The sequence below is a fragment of the Amblyomma maculatum genome, chromosome 1 (genome assembly GCF_055883805.1).
Source record: "Amblyomma maculatum isolate TAMU_Amacu chromosome 1, ASM5588380v1, whole genome shotgun sequence".
NCBI classification, from domain to species: domain Eukaryota; kingdom Metazoa; phylum Arthropoda; class Arachnida; order Ixodida; family Ixodidae; genus Amblyomma; species Amblyomma maculatum.
The window spans coordinates 392,415,842-392,443,218 of record NC_139344.1 but is presented as its reverse complement, the minus strand read 5'-3'; the positions used below and the strand labels follow the sequence as shown (position 1 = coordinate 392,443,218).

The 27,377-nt window shown below is 44.2% G+C and overlaps 1 protein-coding gene across 1 annotated transcript; it reads right to left on the bottom strand.

The window, feature by feature from the left end:
* Positions 1 to 913: 913 nt before the first annotated feature.
* On the bottom strand, positions 914 to 27,377 carry LOC146208553 (PX domain-containing protein kinase-like protein). The gene is made up of 14 exons (XM_084594755.1): positions 27,167 to 27,377; positions 26,067 to 26,255; positions 25,730 to 25,826; positions 20,982 to 21,059; positions 19,324 to 19,400; positions 18,236 to 18,310; positions 16,883 to 16,987; positions 15,534 to 15,672; positions 12,689 to 12,813; positions 11,264 to 11,381; positions 10,703 to 10,781; positions 5,889 to 6,021; positions 4,390 to 4,534; positions 914 to 2,305 (listed from the first exon to the last, which is right to left on the bottom strand). Exons 1-14 carry the CDS (start codon positions 27,278 to 27,280, stop codon positions 2,001 to 2,003), a joined length of 1,779 nt encoding a protein of 592 aa, XP_084450881.1. The 5' UTR covers positions 27,281 to 27,377; the 3' UTR covers positions 914 to 2,000.

Sequence of the window (27,377 nt, the reverse complement as noted above, 5' to 3'; positions counted from 1 at the left end):
ATGCACACAACAAAACAATACAGAAACCTATATAATCTTAGTTTTCTTTTTTCATGATCAAAAATAACTACAGGTCTCGTTATATTCAAGAATGTAGGAGACACAAAGAAGGTTCAGCTTGAAGATGATGCTCACTGCTATGTCTAGAGACATTATTTTAGATGAATGGTGAAGGGCGTTTATTAAATGTCCGCGGTGCTTCTTGCATGCAGCACTTCCAGCACATCTCGATTTGCGCACCTCTACTCTATTTCAACTCTAAAAGTGGCGATCTGCATTTAGTTGATTGTGCTTGGCTCCTGGAAACAAAAAAAATCCTTAGCTACCAACATGTATCTTGGCAGAGCAAGTTAACATCAACTGCATATTTACTTGTATCACCATTTGCTGGGCTAAGCAAAACAATAAAAGGCAAATGTTTTTGCAACATTTTTGAATATGCAGACCACAATATTTTGTTCGGCCTTGCAAGCTTGGGAAGCGCAAAATTGTACACGTCTATCCGAACTTTCAGCAGAAGTTTTGCACTACGCTTAGGCAATATCTATTACTTTTTCTCAAATATAAAAAAAATAGTGCACAAAAAACAGCTGCTATATTAGTGCTTTTCAATGGCACTCGTGTTAAACCTCCTGCATGACTCGGTGCCAGGTGTTGCAGCAGGTACAGTCTGTTGCAGAAATTTGCAGCCAAACGCGCCGGGCGGAGGAGCAGTATCGCTCCCGAGAGGCGGCACTGCGCTCGCCGGCGCTGCCTGGTGACGTAGCTATAAAGAGTGAGGAGGCTTGCTCTCTTCCCCTCATCCTGCGGTTGATATCGCACATCTTTGCTCTCAGCCGTGGGATGAGGGGAAGAGAACAAGCCTCCTCACTCTTTATAGCTGCGTCACCAGGCAGCGCCGGCGGGCGCAGCGCCTCCTCTCGGGAGCAATACTGCTCCTCCGCCCGGCGCGTTGGGCTGCAATCTTCTGCAACAGACGGTACATGCCAGTCTCCTTACAAAATGTCCTTGGTTCATAACCTCCCTAGCCAGTATGGCTGAGAGCAAAAGAAAAAGTCATGTTCATTTGCAATTCTTTGCAAAAGGAAAAAAATGTGGTTTTTCAGCAGTGTTTCGGCCAATTCCATGCAATTCTGTACAGCACTGGGGTTCAACAGAAAAAGGCACTTGCTCCTCCTAGCACTGTTGGACAGGATGGGTGTATGCATGCACACAATACAACATTAACAGCCACAAAACTGAAGGGCACCTTCAGGGACTTGGACAAGGCACCAAACGTGAAGTAATGTTCGCTGGAACTCTACAAAGGAAGAGACAAAATGTGGCAGATCTTAAGCAGAAGGTAAGTGTGCTAGACGCACAGTGGTCAGTGAATGAAGTGCCCATCGGTTATTTCACGCTCGGCCATAACTTCTGAGAGTTTTTACTCATGTGACAAAGCTTTATGCTTTTGACCATCTCCTGAGCAATGTATGTACACTCCATAGTGGGGTACAATTTTTTGGAGTCCGGTGTTACATTTCGTTCATTGACAAATGCATGTGCACTCAATTTTTGCCACATTCGCAAGCTACATGGTTGCTTGCATTGCTTTGCTTTAACAATTTTAAGTGAACTGATACCCTTCTAACGATGACTCCTCTTAGCCTCCTATGCAAGAATGCCACATTTTATTAGGTACCTTGGCTCCCTCACAGAGAACACTACTTCACATTCTCACATCGTGCACAAACTTTGAGAGCAGCCAGAGTAAACAAAAGTTTTCACCGCAGCCCTCCTTCATGCTGCGTTAACACATTGGTTCATGCTGACATACTTCCCTCCAAAGATTTGTTCATAGCACAAAACACCTTGTCACAATGTTCTGTCCCCTTGTTTTGTGCTGCTGTTGACCCCGCACTGTGACGGTGACTTTCTTCAGCCAGACCATCCAGCGCTGTTAACCGTGAGGAAGCCTAGGAGGCATCTTTTTGTAGAGTAGTTGGGCTTGTAGCCGGGTGTCAGAGCTTGGGCTTGCTGCAGTCTTTGGTGGTTGTCTTGCGTAAGGCGCCCTTGTTGAAAGCTGTGATGGAGGAAAGCAGGGCAGAGCGGTCGGTTGACGATCCCGATGACCCTGACCCTGGAGTTGGAGGCCCAGGAGGCGGCGGTGGTGGTGGAGGACCACCGCCGACCGGCAGCAGCGGGGGTGGCGGAGGTGGTGGTGGTGGTGGCGGCCCATCTCCCGCTGGTGGGGGTGGTGGTGGCGGCGGTGGAGGGGGTGGAGCTTGCACTTTGACTACATCCTCGGTCCTTGTAGTACTGCCACCTGAGATATGAAAAGATTGCATTCATAGCTGAATACGGGACCAGGGTTCTGTATGTGCAGTGTATGCGCAACATTAACAAGAGAAAGAGGTGCAACAAAAGACTGCTAGACATAAAACGGCATTTTTTGTTTCACATCGCAAAGTTGATTGTAAAGTAGACTACCAAAGGCCACCAGAACCAAAAAATTGTCTCGCTGCATAGTCTCGGCTTGCTTCTCCTGAGCTTCGCACTCTGGTTTGTAGCAACGCCAACATTGGCCATGCATAGACTAGCCAGCCAAGCCCAGCTGCATGCTTTCTTGATGCAGCTGGGCTTGGCTGCATCTAGAAAACATGTTTTAAATAAATTTTAGATCTTCTTTTTAGAAGATTTTGTGTCATTCAGCTAACCAGCGAAAATGCACGTGTCCCTCTCTTTCATCCCTGTGGTTTTTTCCTGCACCAAAACTATGCATTTTTCGCGTGCCATTCGCAGCTTGTGCGGTGAATTCTCTTCACATGCAACCTGTGAAGAGGCTGAAGTACTACTGCGTCTCACCATGAAAGAACCCGCAAAGGCCTTTACTATTTTGCAGCTTTATCACAAAAATTCCTCACAGTCAACATTTAACAGGAGTAGTAAAAAATCGTCACTGCCAAGCAGTTTTCGCTTTAAAAAGCAGACGACCACAGACCTGGTTAGACCTGGTTAGTCAGAATGAATGAGGTTTTATTGTACTTTACGACTGTTGTAACCATATTTGTAAAAAACTGGATAGAAAAACTGGAAAAACTAGTTCAAACTAAAACAAAGGGGTTTTCCTTGAAACTGCTATACAGTAAAATCTCAATAATACAAACGTTAATTCAAAATCCCAGATAATTCAAAGAACTTCTCTGGTCCCCATAATTTCTAATGCGAAATTAACTACATATTTTGAAGCTATAGCCTGTTTCAGTCCTGTTAATTTGAAGGTTTCGGTGCTTAGCTGGAATGCTCGATTCTCAATTTCGCCGCAACCCAATAGAGCGACGGCACATTGGAGCCACGAAGTGGTGCCACAAAGCGATGGAAATGGTTAGAAATAGAACACCAGTTAAGAGACGGTGAAGTCTGTGTATATGCTATGTGCAAGACACATCTCAGTGACCTAGAAGAATGACCGGTTATTGAAGACTATGTTTGGGAAGGGTGCAACATTTAGGAACCATATAGTAAGCTGCCTAGATTAAAGGGATTCAGGATATATATATCAGCTAAAGCCGAATCATTTCGGTGCGATGATGGGGTAATCCCCCAAATGAAGAGACAGTATCAGACAGCATAATGGAAAGGAGTTTGGAATTGAGCAGTCTTCATTGAAAGAAGGCAGAGACGAATATTCCTGTATGTACAACCATAGGGACGGACAAAATTCCAATCAAGCTAAATATTTAATGGACTTGGTCCAAGAAGCGAGGAAATGTTGTTAAAGGCTTAAAAAACAGTCATAAACAAATTCGGGACAGTTCGTGACAGAGTAGGACGAATTTAATCTACAAAATAAATGGAGATACAGTAAAACTCGTTAATTCGAACTTCACAGGACCAGGAAAAAAAAGTTCGAATTATCCGATGTTCGTGACAGAGTAGGACGAATTTAATCTACAAAATAAATGGAGATACAGTAAAAGCTCGTTAATTCGAACTTCACAGGACCAGGAAAAAAAGTTCGAATTATCCGATGTTCGAATTATCGAATGGCCTCGAAAAACTGACCAGAACCATTTGTATTACGATAAATGTACCATATTTAGTCGCATAATGAACTCGCTCGTGCTAATTTGAATTCCCAGTCATCTGAAATGATGCACTCTTTGCATCAACACTGAGCACATTTAAAAGCCTCTGCTTGATATGAACTGCACACAATGTGAATAAATTCCGAGTATGATCAAAGTTCAGAACTGACTATGATTGCACCTCATGCCTGCTTGCCACAATGCTTGCCATAGTCTATCCTAGAGGAGCGTAGCAATGATTTTAATGAAGCACTGTTTCTGCTTGTACAACTGCATTCGATAATAATAATTGCAGGAAAACAAAGTAGGTAAGCAGGCTGACCGAGAGTGGGGCGAGGGGCAAATGTCGTCTGGGGAGCAGCTGGCCGGCTTGCTTCTGCCTTTTTCAGCTCAAGCAGCCTCTTCCTGCGGTCACCGTCTTGCGACAAGCGAGCCTGCGCTTTGCTCAGCTTGGTACGCTGCCGCAGCTGCGAGAAAAATGAGGGTACAAGTGTGGTCATCACTCCATGCTGTCCTCTTTGAGAATAAACAGACTTTGAACACACATTCTTTACAGCACAGTGCGGACCTTGAGGCTCGACTGCCACACTTTGTAAGATGCTCAAGAATGGTAGCAGCAAAGCTGAGAGCATAGTATGTTCCATCTAGTTCACTGTGCATTTTTCATAAACTCAAATGAAGGTCACTTAGTCTAAACACATTACATCATTAGCACACCACCTATACAAGAAAGGCAGTAAAAGTTGGGTCGAAATGAAATAAGAAGAGCACCAACAAACTTATCGTCACATCGCCCCATCATTAGATCAACACTTTCTTTCAGTGCAAAAAGCCGCTTTGTTTGCGTTTTTGTCTAACAGTAAGCCTGCTTAGGATCGGTGTTACAGCTGTAGACAGGTTATAATGTAAGCAACAACCATGTGGCACAGTAAAACATAACTTTGTATTATATCTCAGCTTCGATGCTCGTAGCACACATTCCTTGCTGGAGCCCAAGCCTGCTGTGTAATCCCCCCTTTCTCTCTTTTTCTCACACAGAGACACACAGGTAGACAGAAAAACACAGACAGACAGTTGAGTAGATGAAAATCCGCCTGGTCAGGCATGGCAATTCAATAAAAAGAAGACTGACCGTAGCAAAAAAAGTGAGAAGAAAAAAAGTCTTCCTGGAACTTTCAGCCGCTAACAGTTATTCGAGCTACTTCTCGATGAAGATACAGCGACCACTGGTCGTAGGAACTTTCATACATGAGGAGGCATCCTATATGTGCGAGGCATTAGTTTCTTGTGTGTTTTTGAGAAGAGACGTGTGCGGTTCATATGCCATCTAAGAAGCTGCGGAACCAGGAGTTGAACATTACCAAGCAAGAATAATTTTTAGGAGTCATCTACAAGATACCATGCCTGAACTGCAATCATGCTTGCATCGATGGGATAATATGGTTCTCGATGCGCAAAAGGGATCATCAAAGCGATGTAAAAAATTATAAGGATGCCACTAATTCGCCCACACACCATGCACAAGACACTGGCCATGAGACTGACTGACATCTACCTTAACTTAAAAGAACGACACACACCTGCTCAAAACCCTATTCATCCAAGCTATGCAAGAACAAGATCCCCATGCCAAGGATCTATGCCCGACCAATTTATAAGATACTTTTTGCGCACAAGTATGCCACCACTTCTGTCATGCTTGCTGTGAAAGTGTTACTCGCACGGGTTTCAACGTCTCTCCTTTTCTTTTTATTATGGACAACGACTGCTACTTCATTTCATCAAAATGCACAAACAGGGAGAGATGAAAGAAATTCACACCTGTTTCTGATCCTCCTGTAGCCTTCTTTCTGTACGTGAACGTGCTATCTTGAGTGCATCTTTCAAGGAACTCGAGACTCTGAGCGCCAGCTTGGCCGTGCTTCCATTGGCCGGCGCTACTGCCTGAAAAAAGCTAGAACCACCGGCTGCAATCAGTATAGCGGGCCATATGCAGTCAATCATACCTATTATGAACTGGAATATATGAGCGCATTTTATGCTTTATAATTATGCGCAAGGTATTGCTGTACACATATCACCATGAACTATTTGCCTAAGACCACAAATTAATTTACAATTGAATTTATTTTCTCACCTGTTTCAGTTTCAATAGCCAAGTAATGATTGTGACATCAAGGTGGAGTCTAGGTCAAGTAAGGGTTGCATAATTGCGACATGATCACTGTTTCATCATTTAAATCACGACAGTGAATGCCAGCCTCCTTTGTGAACAAAATCACAAGCGCAGAAGCAGCAATAACACTGCAGTTCTTTTTCTCCCTCACGAGATTTAGACTAAACTCTGACGTCACAGCCATCACTCAGCTGTTGAAATTGAAACTGATGAGAAAATAAAATTCAATCATAAGTTACTTAGCTCTCGTAGGCACAAACCACATGGTGATCCACGTACAGTAATGCCTTATGTATCATTAACAAGAAGAAGCATGCAACCAAAATTTGGAGTCTATACTCATTTAGCAAGCATTGTTCCGAAGAACAATGCACTGTCTTACATTCGTCGCTAGGGTATTGTTATTCTCGGGCACAGCATTAGGCTTGTGTGAATTACGGCTTTTCGGTTCAATGTGAACAGTGATTTTTCAGAATTTTTTTGAAGCGTAATTATACATCTAGTGTACACTCACAAAGGTTGGCTGGCAGAATAGGCTTATTCAAAACCATTGGTCTATCTGTAAGACACCAATCAAATGCACAAAAACAAAAATAAACAAAACTTCCAGTGGTGCAATAAAGCTTTGTCACATATTGGCTTTCTGCAAAAATGGCCACCGGAAATAGAGTTGACCTACACACAGAGCTAGTATATTTGTGGGATATGGGACCTAGGAGGGGTCCTATGTGTGGAACCTCTAACTGCTGGTTTTAATTGTGACCAGCTGTTTAATTGTTGCCTCCATGGACACCTGCTAGGCATATGCATTGGGTTATTCGTTTTCGGGTTTTATATTTTTTCAAATTCGGGGGGGGGGGGGGGGGGGGGGGGGGCAAAAATCTGGCATTATTTTTTTACTTGAAAATAGGGGAGAAATCGGGTTTTCTGTGGAAACACTCCGAAATTTGGGCTTTATCGGGTTAAATTTAGAAACTAATAATTTATTCGATTTCTCCCAATCGGTGTATAACGATTAGGATTATGTTGTGGTTTGCTTTAAAGAAAGTATTTCATAATTTGGCATTTTTTTTCGTAATTATTACTCTTAGTGATGTGCAACGGTCAGTTTTTAGACAAACATTTTATTCACATAAGCATGGTCGACGAAGTTTTACACGCCCTTATTATGTCTAACATACATAATTATCAGCATGCGCAACATTCCGATTTCCATCAGAGATCTGTCTGGTCTCTGGGGTATCTTAGCTGAGAGAACATTCGCTCAACGTCACAGCAGCCATTAGCTAGACACAATGCCAGCGCTGCGTTTGCTAGCCTGCAGGGTAGCGCACAGTTGCATTGTTCCAATAGCCCATTACTTCAACACTTTCATTTATCGAGCTTGCTTCCAGCAAAGCACTGGTTAAACTCCTCGCGAAGAGAGTCTACATCGCCTGTCACGGAAACAGAGGTCGGTATAGTCATCAAAAGGCTTACTCAGCAGCCGCTTCTGGAATAGATTGAGTAAAGCACCCAGTTTCCACATCGTCAACTGATTTTCTGCTTTGTCTGTGACGTTCGGTTTAAGAGTTCAGCCACCATTTTGTGGAGACATTTGCGCAAAAACCTTTACAAGTTTTTACTAATGTGGCACTGCTCTTGGGTAACATAGACAAAGCACCTTTTGCTCAATCGCTTTTACCGATCATCGTAGAAAACTGTAGCTCTACTGTAGCTTGACGTTCACAAGGTGATCGAAGCTTGGCATCAGAAGGTTTGCGCTTTCAAGCATTTTCCGGACATCTAAAAGTAGCTCGAGTGCATCTCTCATTAATACTGCCTTTGCATAGAGGACTTCTTTACCAGAAAGTATCGCTCGAATAGCTTCTGCTTTGGTGCTTTTGTACGAGCTTTCAACAAGTTCCGAGGGCACAGTTGTTCAAGAAACCGGGAAATATAGAGTTTCACCCTTTTTTTTTTTTAGGAACATGTTCGGGGTGCGAAAACCGGGTAAAATCGGGTTTTACCCGAAAACGAACAACCCTACATACAGTTGAATCCCGCCACAACGAATACCGCCACAACGAAATTTCCGCGACAACGAATAATTTTTTATTCCCTGCGAGTATCCTATAAGAATTAATGGCCTAAATTTCTCTGCACAACGAACCATTTTTGCAGAGCGTTTCCGCTTCAACGAAATTTTCGCGTTCAAAATCGAAACCGAAACTAGTTTTATTGGCGAGAAGTCCAAGTCAAATCCAAAGCCACATTAAGCATGAAATCACGTGATTGCAGTTCCGCCATTTTGGCTTTGTGTCGTGGTCGCGTTGTTCACTCGCTGCCTTTCTCTTCGACAACGACGAGTTTTCATCCGCAGGACACGATGGCAACGCAAGTGAAAAAACGCAAAACTCTTTCCCTTGAGCAAAAAGCTCAAATAATCGCCCAAGCAGAAAGCGGAAGGAAGAAAGCGGCAATTGCTGAAGACTTCGGAATTCCTGCAAGTTCGCTGTCAACGATTCTAGGCAATAAGGACAGCGTGAGAATGGCACTTGCTTCAGGCACATCCTCGAAGCACAAAAAGGTGACGCGGCCCCTCCATGAAGAGTTGGACAAAGCAGTGCATGCGTGGTTTGTGGAAGCACGAGCCAGCAACGTCCCCCTGTCCGGAAGCATCGTCCAGCAGAAAGCCTTGAACTATGCATGCCTACTTGGCATTGATGATTTTAAAGCCAGCATTGGCTGGCTAAACCGTTTCAAGGCCCGCCATAACATCGTTGGAAAAGTGTTGTGCGGCGAGTCAATGTCAGCAGACGTGGACGGAGCAGCTGCTTGGAAGGCGAGTAACATGGCCGGAATTTTAAGCAACTTCGCGCCTGCAGACATTTACAACGCCGACGAGACCGGGCTATTCTACGAGATGTTGCCGGCTAGGACGCTCGACTTCAAGGGGCAGCGCTGTCACGGCGGCAAACACAGCAAAAAACGCATCACAGTGCTGCTTTGCACAAACATGGATGGCTCGGACAAGCGTCCACCGTTAGTCATAGGCAAAAGTGCCAAGCCGCGCTGTTTTAAGGGAACTCGTAGCCTACCTGTGCAGTACAAGGCGAACAACAAGTCATGGATGACCCGCGCTATTTTCACCGAGTGGATGATGGCATTCGACCGCGACATGAAGCGGCAGGGCCGTAAAGTTTGCTTGCTTTTGGACAATTGTTCAGCGCATCACTCCGACGAAGTCAAGCTCACTAACACGGAGCTGAGGTTTTTCCCTCCCAATTGCACGTCTGTCTTACAGCCTCTCGATCAGGGCGTGATTCTTAGCCTGAAGCGCGCTTACCGCGGGAGGTTAATTCAGCGGCTGCTTTTTAACACTGAAACCGGCCGAGAAAGAAAGGGGAATTGTACGTGGCACTGCAGATTATGTCTGCTGCCTGGAGCACACTGGGGCGCTCAGTAATTGTGAACTGTTTCAGGCACGCCGGATTTGCCGAAGGTCGACCCGTACACTCTGCTGGCCTAACACCAGGCGTTACAGACGACGACGAAGAGGCGTCACCAGCTCCGGGGATCGCGGCCGCCTGGAAAACGCTGGGAGAAATAGGAACCGTGCCGCCTAATCTCGAGCTCGACGAATACATCGGCGCTGACGCTTGTGTTGTTGTTCACGAAGATGTGAGTGATGAGCAGATCATAAAAGCTGCCCGGAATGATAAGGACTCTTCCGATGAAGAAGACGACGACGTACAGGAAGCGCCGGCTGCGGCAACCGCCGTACAGGTGATGGACGCTTTTGATGTCATCAGGAATTTCGTTGCTGTCCGAGACGACGATGTTGCAATGGGTTTGCTGACCGAGTGCGAAAATCGCGTGACGGCGTTGCTCGCCGTGAAGCGTAAGCAAACCAAGCTTACAGATTTTTGGCATTAAACGCCTTTGCTGCTGCTTGGGCAATTCTTTCTGCGTTTCACGTCAAATTTTTGCGATAACGAAGTTCCGCGAGAACGAATTTTTTTTCGTGCACCGTGAATTTCGTTATAGCGGGATTCAACTGTATGCACCACTTGCTTGCATCAGGCGTTAAAAAGAGCCACCCATTTTCAGGGGCCTTGTGCCACCTCCTTCTCATACTTGTGCCATAGCACAAAGAGCAGGGCGTTCAGGCTCGTTTTGCAGAAATCAAGGGAGCTGCATGTCCTTCAATCGATATAGGCTTTCGTGCCGATTCTGGCGTGTGCAAACCACAGGTGGCCTGGGCACAGAAACCTAGCAAGTATATACTTGGGCCCCATGCTCACGCCTGCTAGCATCTGCTGCTGCGTGTATGTACGCAGCACATATGCCTAGGAAGTGACCACAAGTCGGCACTACGAGAATGCGTGCCATGGTGGCATCCGAAAGGAGGTACATGCTGAACAAAAACCATGCGAAGCAAGCATTCCAGAAACAACTTTTCTGTGTGAAAACTCACGGGTGCATAAGCAGGTCCGCCATTGAAGGCAGTCCGTTCTTGCACGCCTCTGTAGAGATGAGCGCCTCCAGTACGGATCCTGCACCAAAACATCACAAACAAGAGCACACTTGAGTCATAACCCCTCCAGCTAGGTTGAACACCATTTTTTTCAGCTAAACACAACGATAGAGTCTAAAGACAAAAATTATTTACAAAAAAATAAAATAATAGAGAAGCACGCCTGTTGGAAAAGCTAAGCAATGGTGGTAAACACGTTCATATGATGAGCACAGGTAGCTACTGTTTGTCCACACAATGCAACACATCTTAGTTCTTCGTGCAGTTTGCAAACATGGTCTCTGGAGGTGCTGCAGTTGTGGAGCATGAAGAATGTTATGTGCCAAGTATGGACATGACAACATGTGCATTAGTGCAATGCAATAACAGCACAAAGGCAAGTCATGTGGCTTGTTGGCAAGGCATGCACCCTTATCAAAAGTTATCGTCGGCCCAGTTATGCCCCTGCAAGTCAGAGGCCCCTTACACTGGTTCCTCTGTACACGAAGGAAAATGCCATACTCAATTCAGGCGGGCAGGGTGCAGGGAAGCTGTCACAGGTCGGCGTGTTGCACGGCCTCCCAAACGTCATCTCGTAGATGAGGTGGCCAAAGCTGTATGCGTCAAAGGCCTCTGCAGTCTGTCACAAGGAGAGAAAGCACCATCTATGAATGCAAGTCCTCAAACATTGCAGGTGGTAACGGCACAGATAATGCTTCACCTACTAGCCTTTGACATGCTTTTCAGAATGGAGGCCTTAAGAGAGCCACTCCAGGGGTTTTTGAACACGCTCAGTTCATAATGACATCACATTCCTTTGAGCCCCTTCTCGACGGTACAAAAACCACTTATAAAAATTATGGGGGACACTTAAGCTCTGCCTTTAAGGGTATGAAGCGGAAGCTTAGGCTACCAGCACACATCTAAGCTGTATGAACGTGAGTGCCTGCGCGGCCTAGGGGTAAAGTGTCTGATTCAGAATACAAAGGTCCTGGCAGGCTGATTCTGACATCATTCTCCGATATGAGAGGAGAGTTGGCAGCTCCTGCCAAACGTAACTTCAGGAAACGTATGCCCAATCAGTGCGCGGCGATGTTAGCTGCCAGCGCCATACTTGTGATGCTCAAAGGGGCCCTTAATGCAACAGGGCTAAATACCCAGCAAAAGTATTTTAAAGGAGCAAAAAACCACGAAACCGAAAGTAGCTTTTGACCAACCTATGACGTCATGGATATATAGTCATAAAACCTATCCTATGACACTGATTGACGTCATGGATATATAGTCACAAAACCTATCCTATGACACTGATTGGCTAAACTGGTTACTGTAAGTGGTAGCAGGAGTTACTGTTTGTCAAACGATCAAAATTTTATCCCGCATCGGCAAACACAAAACGAATATAGATGGCCATGCATCCAATGATGTCATGAACCCAAGGTTGTTCTCAAAAAGCTTCAAGACTGAGGCCACAAAATGGGAAATTTTAAAACTTACACTGCGACAAACCAAACGAACCAGTGGAAAATTGTATGCTTCAAGGTACATTTTTCAGTGGAAACTGAAGAACGTACCATGAAAGTTTCAGTAAAATTTGAGGAGATTAAAAGCCACGGCATTTCAACCACAATTAAAACTGCACCTGTCGCTGATTTCGACTGTGCATGGCAAACTGAATTGTGTTTAAGCCGCTAATCATGGTTACTGCAACCCTTGCAGTCTCGTTACCTAGTGCTCATTCTAGAAAAGCAGAATTAATCGCAGCTCAATTCACGTAAATGCAGTCGTGCTGAACCACAGGCAATCTGTCTGCGACATTGGTGTATTACTTCACGATATTAAGTGCATTACGAATCACAAGAAAAACTGCATGGGAGGTGGCCAGACTGATTGTTGATAATCTGGGGCTGGAAAAAAAAGAAATTGTTCCTGAAGGTAACAACCTACCCTGACTTTCTTGAGGCCAACCACAAATGGTCGCAAGCGGCTGGGCAAGCCCAGTAGTTGGTTCTGCAGCGCTGTCACAGCACAGTCATCGCCCCGGAGGACTACGTTGCCAAGGTGTAGATGCCCTGGAAGAAGAAATTGTCCCTTACAATACTGCTCTTTTCAGCAGTTCTGTTGCGAAGGTCCCCCAAAGCACAAAGTTTCACCCACATCTGTCCCTGCTCTTAATTCTTCACTGTGTAGCTCTGCGAAGTGATACATCCACTGGCAAAAACCAGACAGCCAGCCAGCCAATCAAATTGCAGAGTGGCAAGAGTTTTTCTGATGTAATTACCAAGCCCAAAGCAGCTGTTCGCCCCTTTTTCACTTCTTAGAGAGCTGTATACAGTATGATCAGCGTGACTTTTTTGGCTGAAACACTCCTGGACAGACCAAATGTAACAAAATTTTTTGATTTTTCAAGTAGTTCAACAGAGAGCATTAAAAACAAAATATGGCATTCGTAAGTGAAGTGCCTGTTTAAGGAATCACTCGCAAAAGCCATAGTTTTTCGAAGTGAAACTGGAAATATGGTGCCCATAACTAAGAGCTGCAAGATGACCTAGAAAGGGGCGCAATTGGACCTTTGGGTGCTGTGATTGCAGCATCTTGGCGGCTTTCTGCTGCTTCTAAAAACCTAATGGGGCGGGCGTGCCTACACTTGGGTATTGTCAGTGAAGCAAATGCCGACTGCATGACTTTGTATCACTCTCCCCTGATGACTATACAGCGTTTTGGCATGGTAATTGCAGTAGAAATTATAAAACCTTCACCAATGTAACAAACCAAGCACCTCCAAGCTATTTTCCAGCCTCTAACCTTTTTACTGCATGCCATCCGAAGTCCATTCACTCAAACAGGCCGGCTTAAGAACAGTTCTCGAGCGGCTGTTTTTAAATCACATCCGGTAAGTTGCCCAATTCCACGACATGCCGCCAGTTACACGCATCGCCCACTACATAGCTTTTAAAGGGACACTAAAGAGATAAATGAAGTGGGCTTGCATCGATAGAATGCCAGTTCCTGGTTACAAAAAAGCCACTCTTACTGAAAACAGAGCTGTTATAAGGTAGTAAAGAGGAAGAACGGGAATGCAGGTATCGCCGCCACAGCCGAAACGGCCGAGGCTTGCAACCACAAATCACGTGATGCGCAAGGTATCCCGGAGGCTGACAAATTCGAATTACTTTGACCGTTAGTGGTAGTCTGTTTTGTCTCGAATATGATAACATGCTTTTATCACACAAGCGATGGCGAAAAGACAAAGACAACGTAAATGTTGCAAGGCAAATATAACAATATACTAATTTCGTCCGCTTGTCGGTAGATGCCGCTAGTCTCTGAGCTAACACGGCGCTACAGGCGTCCACTTCAGTTTCGGTTATGTTCTGGCTCAAGCACTTCGTGCGTGCTCGGATAGTTTGGTTTGGGCCTGCGGTGCCTGAAATACGAGCTCGAAACAGCAGGTGCGCCTACCCTATGTGCGTATCGAATGAAGATCGCGACTCGGAACGCACCTGCAAAGTATTCTCCGCTCCCTACGCGCCAGCAATCACGGAGTCTCCTCTTGCGTCATAGTGCGCGTCATCCCACCCTACTATGTAGTAGGAGAAAACAGTTTGAATTTAACCGGCGGGAGCAAAAAAAACACCTTAACTTCTTATCGCAATATCTCAACAATAATTCGCTTTTTTGCTGCCGGATATGCGGCGACAGTGTCACCAAATGCCGGTTATTAGATTTTGATAGCATATTTGGGTGTCTTTAGTGTCCCTTTAAGATGCTTGTAAGAAGAAAGCTACTATAATACAAGCACAAAGCCTTATTACGGCTATTTTTAGGACAAATCGACCATATTAGTAGGTACTGTAGGCCAAAGTTAAATTCCACTGCAAACGCCCTTTAGGCACAGTTCCACATGCATGCTGAACTCAAAGTTCATCACAAGCAGTTTTGCACACACAAGTAACAATTGGAGTACATGTGCTTGCATGCTGGGCTAACTGAGTTCCGAAAAGAAGGCAATGTATATATATGAATATGATAAGAGCCTGTCTTAGGTGGAAGTATCCTTTTTTTTTTTTTTTTAATCTCAAATGTCAATACAGTTGGCTTTTGATGGCTCAAATCCAAAGAAGACCACACATTGGATAGACTTCCAATTTACAGGGAGGTTTTTCCCTCGATGTTGACAGGAGCAAAGTTCCAGGTTTAAATAAGCAGTTGAAAATGCCTTAATGCACTTAGTCATGCGCTTAGTTTGACTTTTAACAAAGTGTACTTAAAAAAAAAAAAAAAAAAAAAAAAACACGACCACTTTACAATACGGGTAGCTTCTTTCAGAGTGCAGAGAACGCTCTGTTCCTTTTCACATTTGGCTGTTATTCATTATTGTGAGACAGACCAGTAGACAGACAGGGAAGTACGCTGCAGAGGCAACAAATCTGTTGGCAGCAAACGAGATATAGAAACAAAAGACTGAAGTGCAGTCACACAATATACAAGCAGTGCAGATACAGCCGTTGTGCCAACGCTGAAGCGGAAAGCTGCAAGAGGATGTTTTCTCTTGCTTCACGGCGCATTACCTTACGTTCTAGATAAGCACAGCAGATTTTTACTCTATCAGCAAGAACCTATTCTCTCCTCTCTTTAGAACTGCAGCTTTTGCTTTTACCACACTCAAAAGCATTTCTCCAAGCCCAAACTTGCATGCAGAAACGTTCACACGTCCCCTAATATTAATGGCCAAGGCTGAAACTTCTATGCAAGTCTCAAAGCATGGTTCTAAGATGCGAAGGCAACAGACCGTGATGAAAGCCGTGTTGGTGCAGTCCTAAGAGAACCTGCAGCACCTGTCGACCCAACCTGGCCACAGTGGCTGGTGCCAGCAGCTTAGGACCTCGCACGGCGCCATACTTCTTTAGATAGCTTTCCCGGGGCTTTGCCTGCGACAGAACACATTCCACGAGGAGTCAGTTCTAAACAGCACAAATGCACTATGGGAATGTTCAAATGCTTTATTTGCACTTTTTGATTTGGCAACCTGCCAACTGCTGCTTATACAAAGGCAAGTCTCATAAACTGGAAAATATAGTACATCTCTTATTATATGCCGGTTTGTATCATATGCAGGTTTTTACGCTACTGCAGCTTGGTGTTAGAGAATCTAAAAAATTCTTTTTGTCCTTGCTTGTGGTCACATCAAAGGGTGACGATCCTCAGAGACTATATGCATATTTATTAAAACAACCTTTTTGGAGGTTTGTGTACCCTTTTCTCAAACTATAAGGTGTAAGCAAACAAAATTTTCCACAAACATCAATCACTGGCTTTTACAAGAACACGACTAGAATATGTAGCCTAAGTCAGTTTGTATTTTTACGATTAAAAAAACATTCATGGCTGGTAATTTCATTGCACAGTGGGAGAAAAAATATTGTAAACCTATTCACTGCTTACCGCAACTAATATTATTCACATTTGTATAATATAATAGCTTCTATTCATAAAGAATTTCAGGACTCCTCATACAGTAGTCTGAGAAAAAGGTTAAGTGCAAAAAAAAACAACGTACATAATGTTAGGCAAAATTTTTACCTAGTTTAGAGCTCCAATGCAAGCTGCATTCATTTACAAGATTACCAACAATCTTTGCAGCCATAACTTTCACACAACACTGTTTGCAGCTAATTCTGCCGAAAAGCTGTCTCTGCAGCAGAAGAACAGGATGGACACTTACGCTCCACTTTTAAGTGCATGTTGAGACAGCCATTATGGTTCCTCCTTCACATACATGCACTATCCTTTAATATAGGGTGGATACTCAAGCCACTATATAATCTGAAGGTGAAACTTAAGTGTCTTGCTATTAATAATTATTCTACAGCCAATTTCTGAAAAAAAAAAAAAAAAAAAAAGTTTCATCACACATTACAAACAGTGGATAGAGCAAGAAGGCAGAGGGAAAGAGCCCCTGTAGCAGTCGGCTCCGGTTTATTTTCAACTACACCATACCCAGTTCGCAAAACGTAACCAAAAGTGAGGTTTGTTTTTTAGCCATGTAGCGGAGCTCTATACTTAGTCTTGTCTGTCTTAACAGGAGTCAGCTGTATATATTATCATTATGCCAGTGGATAAACGCATTGCGAGAATTACCTGACACAGCTCATCCCTGAGGGAACCTTGAGAACAGAACTCTTGCACCAAGGCTGCCCCACTCTCGTTGACGCAGCCAAGAGACAGTGGCAACACATGTGGGTGCTGCAAGGTGGAAGAAGAATATCATATTGAACAGCAACCTTGAGGCATGTACTACCTGGCTGCAAATACTTGACTTTCTGCGAAGCACAGGTGACTAAAGCTGTTTCCGAGCCTTAAAAACTGACACTAGAGGAAAAATTTTGATGTCAGCTGGGTTCAATTATGGAGATAAGTGACCACTACGTGTGGGAACATATAAACATTCTAACTTGAAAAATATGACCATGCTTTCTTTGATCAGAATTCCATATTCAAAGAATGACTAAGTTACCGCAGTCTACAGTAGTTGTCTACCATATATCATTTTCAGGATGCAGAGAGAGCTTTACAGAACATAAAAGAGGCAATGCTTTATATATATGAATGCCTGAAAACTGGAGAGAGAGGTTACAGTGAAAGAAAAATAAAAAGAAAATTTGTCTTGTTCGGACAAGATAAATACCTGCAAATGAGCGTTAAACAGAAGGAAAAGTACAAGGACAAACTATTCCAACAGTGGCCATGTTTAGAAAGCGGCAAAACGCAAAGCATCTGTATGCTGTGCGATGTTAGTGCCCCAGGTGGCTGAAATTATTTGGCGATTGAAATTATCCGGAGCTCTGCAATGCAGCATCCCTCATAACCAATGTCACATTGGGACGTCAAAACCCATAAACCAAACAAAACATTCAAGTATACTGATAACTGCAGCACATTCTTGGTGGCTGCAGAAAGGAATGACAGCTCCTTTTAAGGCTTTAGAAGGTAGAAGGTGGAGAAGTTCTTATGTAGCCACTCCCTCCTTGTCATTGTCGGCAAAAAATTCATCCCTACCCACAAGTGCTGAAAATATACTGCAGCGCCAGCATCTTGAAAAGTTTTCTGCTATTACTTATGATTAAATTCTGTCAACAGAAACAAGAAATAAACACAGAGCTGTTAGTGCATACTGCGCTCGTCCTTTCACTGCTCTCTCTGTGTCCTCTCTGGCTTTAGTGTTCTTATGTGAGGAAACCAAAAACCAACTTCCCAACATTATGCTTTTATCGAGCAACAAGATTAGACACAAGTTGGAGAAGTTTAAGTTTGCAGCAATTGACAACATGTCAACGAGATGAAATAACAGTACTTTCCACGATTAAAGGACAGTCTTTCCCTGATGTCTGGCAAATATGTGCAGCAAAAACATAGAACTCTCATAATATCATCTGACACAACGGACTCATACAGAAAATTACCAGCAGTGTGTCATGACGACCGTACACTGACCTGTATGGAAGTGAGCAGTTTAAGAGCTGCCTGCAAGTCCTTGGAACTGAGGTAGAAATCGGGACCCAAGGGAACCTGTGCACACCAAGCAGTCCACGGTGACAACACACTCCATGCCACCACACATCATGTGGAAAAATACTTGTACAATAAATGTGACATAAATTAATGCAACTTTTCAAATTTTCCCGTGTTGCTAGCTGCTATTCGGTGAAAAAACACATAGCAGTATTTAATAAAGCAGAAATAAAAAGGAATTTGCTGTGTCACATCCATCACATTGTAAGATTCAGAACTACGCAAGATTCAATTACAGTGTATTTTGCACTGCACTCAAATATGAAACACACTAGTACCAGACAGTCCAAGAAACAAGAGGAATACTCTGCCAACCTTGCAGGCACTGTGAAAATGTTGCATGATTAACCTAACCTGCCATAAAACGAACCGACATGCTACAGACAGGTTATTTCCTTCAGATTGCAAGTGCTTTACCTCACAGCCATATAGTTTGCAGCTTCCAGCTCACTACAAAAATTGGAAGTTATGTCACTACTTTGACCATATAATCTACTGCATACCATCGAGTCCCCCAAAAGCATAGTGCCACTACTGGCGCCACCACTTTGCGACAGCAGGTTTGAGGGTGACTGTCTAAGCAACATATAATGAAGCCTGACCACATGACATGACTTTCTGCTGCGTCACTCTCCTTAACTATCCAAGTGAGCACCTAGATACCACCAAGGGTGAAGCATCATTTTGGTGCCAATACAAGCATATAGCACTGAAGGAAAATATGAGAACATGCCAAGGAAGTATTCTACGTTACGGCACAGCTGTTTTGCTGCTTGTGTAGCACATCACAGCCCTGGTGTATTGAGCTGCAAGCAAGTGTTAGTGCCAGGCACCAACAAAAACAAAAGCAAGGCAGAGGTGTGCCCATCACCAGCAACATGCAGCAATGGTAAGGGTTCCTTGTCATATCTTTTGCAATGCAATGAAGAGCGAGGACTACAGTGAACTGAACTGAACTGCATCAATTCAGATGGCCCACTTCAACAATGGAACGATGGGAAGCAGCTCACCCACATCAGCAGGCGGGGCTTGTCCTTGACGTCGCCCTTGTGACGCACCATAAAGTATTGTTTTCGAAATCGCCACCCTGAGCATGAAGACAAGGCAGGTCAGGCTCATTAGAGATGAACAAGCAACACCAATGAATGGATACTATGTGAACATATGAATAGATGCCTAATTTTGGTTGCATGTTCCCTTTGTAACGATGAGCAGGCATTCATCATCAACAGCAGCAGCTTGATTATGCTTACTGTAAAAAAAAATCCCACCTCCACACTTGTCCAATTAGCATGATCCTGTGCCAGCTGCTGTCACCATATGCCTGCAAACTTCCTGATCTCATCCACCCACCAACTTTCCGCGGTCTCATGCTACGCATGTCTTCCCATGGAACCGAGTCCGTTATCCGAGGAGACGCACGTGAAAAAAACAAACGGCGATATTCATAAAGAAATTGAGTTTTTCGTTTTTGCTTCTGTTATTATCTTTAACGTTTTCCCTCTCATGTTCACCAACCCCAGCCTCAAATGTAGACAAGTGATAAAAATCTGATGTGAGCACGCGAGGTGATGCACTAATCGGCAGAACTGAGCTCCTTTACGACGGCTATGAATATCAAACACAGCGTCTACATCTTTTGTAGCCTTGCCAGGCAGGTAGAAAGAGCTTTCTAGATTTTGCGAGTCATACAGCAGTTTTCAAAAAGAAATTAGAAACAAGTCTTTTTCTGTCCCCGAAAGCTGCACTGCAGCTCTCGAAAACGCCACCAGCCGCCACCACTGTCAGGTTGCCGTGCTGTGGTTCAATCAGGGTCACACAGACTTTCAGCAAGTTTTGGAGACGCTAGGTATCCTCCTCTCTTGGGAATTGATTTTACTGAGTAATATGCATGACAGTCTGCATGGCGAAGAAAGCTTGCACCATGGATACTTACTTTTCGGAGTAACGCGAGGGACCTGCATACGCTGCAGGAGAATTCTAAGGAAACTTGTTACTTTGCAGCATCTTAAGCTGCACTTTATCAAGTTTGTTTCAAGAAAATGTCATATTTACTCATTAAAAGTTTCTGAAATTTTAGAACCCTTATTTCTTTCTCATTTTCAAGCAATGCTACTGCTTGTGCAGGATGTTACTTCACTGTTAAGTTGTATCACTATCAAATTTTGTATGAACATCCTTTAGCATTTGCAAAATACAGCTATGCTATTTCAGAGGGAGGAATGCCAGCATGAAAATCAATGATGTTCATTTTATGCTTTACTTTCTTAAGAAATGAACAAAAAAACTGTTGATCCCTTAAACTGCACCTCAACTGTTTCAGTATGTGGTTTTGAAACAAGAACATGACTAAGCAAGACTGCATAAAGTCAGTATGTAGAGCGTCATGCTGGAAAAAAGCATGAAATAAAAGTGTGAATGGGCACAACTCATGCACGAAAAACATTACAAAATTTTAACCCACTGAAAAAAAAAAAACAGGAAATGAAAGAAAGAAGCTACGCATTCAGGAGTACATGCACTCCATCCAGTCCAATTACATTGCTCTCCCTGCTTATTAATTTTTTTTTTCTTTTCAATTAAGGGAGACAGGCATCAAAATGTAAAGCAACTAAAGGTAGTGAGCCAATTTCAACAATGTTTACAGTTCAAAGCATGACCTACTTACCAATATCTGGCAAAGGGTCCACAACTTCCCAATGATCTTCTGACCGGAAAAGCATTGACACATGCTGTAGGGCTGCCTCTAAAACAGTTGAAGACAAGGTGCATGGCATCCTGTAAGTATGTCTGCAAAGCATTTAATTTCAAGTATGGCTACAAAGAAAAAATATGCCAACTCATGTAGGTGAAGCAGCAAACAGAGTACTAAAATTCACGTTCACGGTGTAGCCATCAAGATATTAGGCACACTATTGCATGATTCCAAGTGCATACAACTCAAGAGGGACGTCCCATTAACGAGACTATATTAAGGAACCATTCAGCCATGGACTACAGCCTTAACTCGTTTATGAAATGAGTTAACCTCTAGCACCACATATGGAACCAATGTGAATGATGCATCTGATGTAATAGTACACAGTGCGTCGTTTGCATAATGTGGCGCTCAAGCACAAGCTCCCAAAGCACCACGCAGCGGCGCTGCTGTAGCGCCATCTCCTCTCTCCTCCTCTCGCATTTCGACAGTGGCTCCACCTACGGGGTGCGCGACTAGCGCGCGCTCTCCGGAGCAAGCGCCGGTCACAACCGGCCGCGCGCGCGCTGATCGAGGCGGCCGTGCGACGGTAAAAGTGCTGGCGCCGGGTCTCACCAGATAATTTCAGCTTGCATTTTGTCGCTTCGTGTTCAGGTTAAAATATTACTCACTGCTGAAGCACAATTACCGATTGTTGACAAGGATTTCCCGCCAGAATAGTTTCTGGCTGTGAGTGTCTTACACCACATGTACGCGATTTCGGCGTTGGTTCAACTCGCCGTCATCTCCGTGTGTCCGTAGCTCGTCACCATTGGCCAAACTCAGCGGCTTGCTTTAAGAAATGTGTAACTAGGCGGCGGACAGGAACAATTTTGCAACAGTCTGTGTATAGTTTCTTTGCAGCGTTGACTGGATTGCGAGCTGCCGATAAACTTGAGAAGTGTGGTAGCAGTTGTCTTCCATGTATTTTCAACTTCAGCTGCAGATCAGAATTAATTAGGCAGCGGAAGCTGCAATCTGTGTGGCGTCTTTGAAGCTTTGGCTGACTTGTGCGCTACCGGTAAACTTGGGAAGGGCGATAGTAGTTATTTTTTTTTTAATATTTGGCGCCGAGACGGTACCATTTTCAGCTGTCATGGTGTGTCACCATACGTACACGATTTTGGCGTCGGTTTAACTCGCCTTCACCTCCTTGAGGCCGTCAGCCGTTGATAAAAGTGTGCAACATGCTTGAAAAAAATTTAACTAGGCTGCGGAAGCTGTAGTCTGTGTGGTTTCTTTGCAGGTTGGACTGAATTGTAAGCTACCGTTAAACTTGAGAAGGGTGGTAGCAGTTTTTTTTAATATTTTGCGCTGAAACGGTTCCGTTTTCAACTGTCAGAGTGTGACACCATTCGTACGCGATGTCTGCATTGGTTGAACTCGCCTACATCACCGTGCTTCTATCAGCCGCCAGCCAAAGTGCGCAACATGCTTGAAAAAAAAAAAAAAATAATAACTAGCCGGCGGGAACAATTTAGCAGCAGTCCGCGTGGCAGCAGAACACATGGCAATATGTGCCGCGTGCGCGCCGCCCGCACCGCTGGAAAGGAGGAAGCTGCACACCCAGCCAAAAAAAAAAAGCACGCGCGAGCACGTGACTGCGCTCGGCCAATGAGAGGGTCGAACGACGAAGGAGAGCGCCGGAGAGGAGGCGGGCGGCAAACTTCACATGTTGGCGCTACTTTTAGTTTATTGAGGGGCTTTAGCTGCTCCTGACGAAAAGCACCATCTATGGCAGAAAAGTAAAAACTGTGAATATGGGGGCTGCGCCGGCCGAGCGTTCCCCTTGCACTGCTGCATTTCCGCTCCCTTCTGAACATGTGCAGAGCTCTAGCGCTGCAGATGCACATCGCAGTATACCATCAGCAATGCTGCTTCAGAAAAATCTGCTTGCTTGACTTTTATTTTCCGTAAATCAAACTTAATTAAGGTTGAAAAGTTTGTTGACAATGCGTACTCCCTGAAGCAGACAGTCGACAACTACGATACATACTGGATGCAGTGGGTGACTCGAAAGTCAGTGACTGCATTGCAAACGCCGTGTCCTTTGTGTTAGTCATTTTAAGTGATAGCTTAAACAGCTCGTTTAACAGCTCGCTAATAATCAAGGGCATCGTAAAAAGATTGTATCATTGTCATTTGTAGTTCTAGTGATTGATTGCTGTGTAACAGGCAATGACGAGATTATGAAATCAACATAATTAGTTGATAATTAAAGAAATAAAGAAAGAAAAAGTGTTTAAAAATATCAAACTCAGTCAGTTCAGTCGTGTCCGACTCTTCGTGACCCTATGGACCATGTCACGCCACGTTTTCCGGTCTCTCACTATATTTCTAACATCACATAACTTCATCTGCAGCGCCTCGAGGATGCCATCCAACCATCGCGTTCGCTGCCTACCCCTTCTCCGGTGACCCTCAAACTTTCCCAACATCAAATCTTTCTCCAGCGACTCCTCTCTTCTCATCAGATGACCAAAGTAGCTGAGCTTTAACTTTAGAATTTGACCCTCCAATGAGCAGTCAGGGTTTATGGTCGACAATATCGACTGCTTTGATCTTCTGGCAGTCCATGGAACTTTCAAGAGCCTGCGCCAGCACCACAATTCAAACGCGTCAATATCAAACTACTTGGAATAAAAAGCCAATGCTTTGTGAATTTGATTAAATAATGCATGAATTAATTATTTGAAGTAATATAAAAAATAAATGCATTCAAAGGTGTTAAACTGCTCAGAATGTGAAACCAGTATTTGCAGATTCCAAGTATCGGTGCATAAAATTAACAATAAATATGAGAAAAAAAACAAAAAAATGACAAAATTATATGCAAACAGAAGTTTAAAACACCTTCAGTGTGTATTCGCACGTGTGTGTGAAGTGCTATCATGTCATACCCTTAACGGCGGAGCTTAATTGTCCAATAATTTTTGGTTGGTTGGTTTGGCTTATGGGTTCCCAAGACGACCCCGGCTATGAGAAACGCCATAGTTGAGGGCTCCAAAAGTTTCGACCACCTGGGGTGTTTAACATGCAGACGTCGCACAGCACACGCGGGCACCTAGCTTTTTGCCTTCATCTCAGCATATGCTCAAAATACTGAACCCCCTATAAGCACTATGAAATGAAGCATTCAATGAAGCACTCATCGATGTTCTGCACTGTCGAATATGAAGATCATGCTTTATTTGTTTTCATGTGCTATCTTTGTATCAGTAATCATGTTCTCTTTGGGATCAAAGTTAATTGCCGGTGAGAAACATTTTTGTGTGGCAGTGGTATCTATCCATTGAAAAGCCTTGGAAGATATTCTGAATCCACTGAAATATCCCTCACAGAATTGTTCATGAGCCAGTGGAGAGCTTAGGATCTGGAAAGTTAGGCAATTTGGGCTATACTGGCACACAACTGGCTGTGAAATCGCAGTGTTCTGTGCCGACGGGGCCAAACCAGTGTACGCGACACACACTCGTAAATAGCTAGAGCGCAAACACATGCGAAACAACATTAAGAAGTTTATAACAAGGTTTAGTGCTTTGTGCTTCTTTGTAGCCACTCCCTGAGGATTGGACAGGGATATGCTAACAAGGTTAGCATTGGCTGAGAAAAGTCTGCGAAGCTAACAGCATCTTTAAGACAGCGATAAAAGTCAATGCTAGCTCACATTTGTTTATTCATAGCAGGCATGATCATCCCATTAAAAGTGAGAGCTTTCCTCTCGAAACGGAAAATGCCCTTACAAAGCTGCTAATTAGAACTTACGCTCACTTCAAACGAAGCTGCGGTGGCCTTCATGTAAATTATTACAAAATAAACTCATGCACCAGTGGGGCAATAAAGTTTCGACCTCTTCGCTCGCACATAATGCAGTGCTTCGGTAAAATCAATGGGTCAATTCTGGGCCCACGAGAAATGCTTTCCAGCAAGTAATAGTTCATTTTTCATTTAATGGGCAGCTCCTATTTTTTTAATCAACCGTTAGCCTGCTCACCACTCATCTCATCCTTCAGAGTAGGCAAGGAGACCAGCATTCTTGAACGAAAACCTATCGAATGAAACCTTATCTTTTCGTACAAAGACATCCGCTGAGAGAGTGCGCGTGCCCGATGCCGCTCCCCTTCTACTCCTTACTCGGACTGATGGGCGCGAGCTACTGATGCTACCGCCGGCGTCTGGCCGGCCGCACCCGCCGTGCTCTTCCCCAGTTGCCTCGATGACTTGCCGCCAGGGGAGGCGTGGCGCTGGCATCGCGCGTCGAAACTTGAGCTTGGGTTCCCTAGAGGTTGCCCATTGATGAAAGCTATTCCATAACAATAATGAATGTACAAAACATGCCTGTTGGGACTACAAAATGACATCACTAATTGTTTCACCAGCCACAGTGAATGTGCAGTAGATGCACACAGCGTTATTAAAGGCAGTTTTCTTGCACAAATAGAAAAACATCGAAATGCGTATAAAATGAACTAAGTCTCGGTGTAGACACTCCAGAACCAAGTTTTTAAGCAAGCAGCATTGCCATCACTGCTCCCTATAAGTTAATTATTAATACCAAACTGCCAAAATGCCTAACTTACAATCATCTGCCAAGTCTGGAACTTGTTAGGACCCAGTGTTGCAGCAACAAGTTTAATCTATTAGCAAAGTTATAAAACAAATCATGGTTTGGCACGCACCAGAGAAGTTTTGGCTGTAGTTTGTTGGGTCTAGGAAGCGCTTAACATGCAGACATTGTGACAATAGGGGCTCGGAGAGCACCTGGTCCAAGTATTCCTGTGAAAATACAAGAAAGACGTTAGTCTCAACATAAAAAACAACCACATGTGAAAAGTCGTGTAGAAAATTTGGAATTTCTAGGCTGCCCTGCTGTAGAGGTCAGATATAGCAACCTAAGCTGCAACTGTTTTTGGTTCTGTGTTAACAGAGCTTAGAAAGCTGGGCTCTAAGTTTTAAGACAACATGATCCCCCCAGTTAAGCACGCAGAACCAGGGGTATAGCGTCAAAGAACCTACCTGTAGCTTCTGCTGTCTCTCAGCAATAAATTCTCGGCTCATCTTATTGAAGAGCTTCTTTGGTGGCAGATGCAACTCCAGGCCTGAGACCTGGAGCTGTATATGGAGCGCATCAAAATCGCTGTACCGCCTTTGCACCGTCCACGTTGCCTCAGGTAGGAACCCACGTTGCACCCGCAAGTTGTAACACTGGGCGTACATCCATCAATATCAGGTGAACAATAATGGAGGCTACTCGAATTATAGTTCAGGATAAAATTGTGCCGGACTGATTAACACAAAGTCACTAGTTATGCATGTTTTTGTGCTTTATTATCCAGTACGGCGCGGTTTTCTCGTAAAGGCTCCGGGGATAACAAGACATGCTAAGATAACTCAGACTTGTCACCACTACTGTTGTGTAATTTGTAGCGTATACTGCTTAGGTATGTTTTTTTAATAGCGCACCTCCGCGGATAAAGAAACGTTAAATCATGAAACATGAAATTAACAGCTGCCAGCAGCTGCAGTATCAAAAGAATCCACGGAATGTCAACATCCCATCGAGTATCAAAAGCACCAAAGGACTGTGAGCACACGTATTTCCCGTCTTCATGATTTTTTTTTTCGCTAATCTATGAGAGGATGAAACGCTGAAGCTCTTCATTAGAGCGAAATTTTCAAAGCCGGGAAGTACTTTATTTCAAACGGATAATATACAGAAATGTTGCGTGAACTGCGAAAGTTCAGGTGCGAGTTTACTGTGTAGAAGATATCAGATTCCACAGGAAAACTGTTGCTGACCGCGTCTAACTTCAACGAGCCATGCATGCTGTTCTTATCAGCGTCAGCAAACAAGCGTAGAAGTACCGCAAACTTTCTATCAGCACATCTTTAATATGCAACAGGGCAAACTAACCCTCTGGCCGCGCCTTAAGCGAAGAAATCGACAACATTTACAGCGTGACCTATTGAAAGTGAAAGGCCGATCTGTCGGTACTGGAGGCGTATCCCGACTAAAGAGAGAAACTGCTGCTGGGGGAGGTGTAGAATGCGACATTAGCGAAGACATCACGGGGACATAGGCGGAAAGTTTTTGAGCGACCGGATGCAATACTTACGGTGTGGCCTTGGACATTCTCGAACGATTCAATAACACAGGAAAGTGGCAGCGTGTCATCCAGCAATACTTTCGTACTGCGCCTTTCTTCAAACATCGCCATAGCCAGAGGCATTCATGTTGTCAGCGGCGGTCACCATCGGCTGCTGCTGTGGCAGAAGCAGCGAGGCGGCGATAGAGGCATGCCTTGGTAGAGGAGGGAAGATTCACTT

Coding starts and splice junctions, on each gene's coding strand:
- LOC146208553 (XM_084594755.1), bottom strand. CDS start 27,280: ATGCCTCTGGCTATGGCGATGTTTGAAGAAAGGCGCAGTACGAAAGTA. Junction 21,060..25,729: donor CTACAGCCAAAACTTCTCTG/GTGCGTGCCAAA, acceptor CAACTGTTTTAG/AGGCAGCCCTACAGCATGTG. Junction 12,814..15,533: donor CCAACACGGCTTTCATCACG/GTCTGTTGCCTT, acceptor TTCTTCTTCCAG/GGCATCTACACCTTGGCAAC.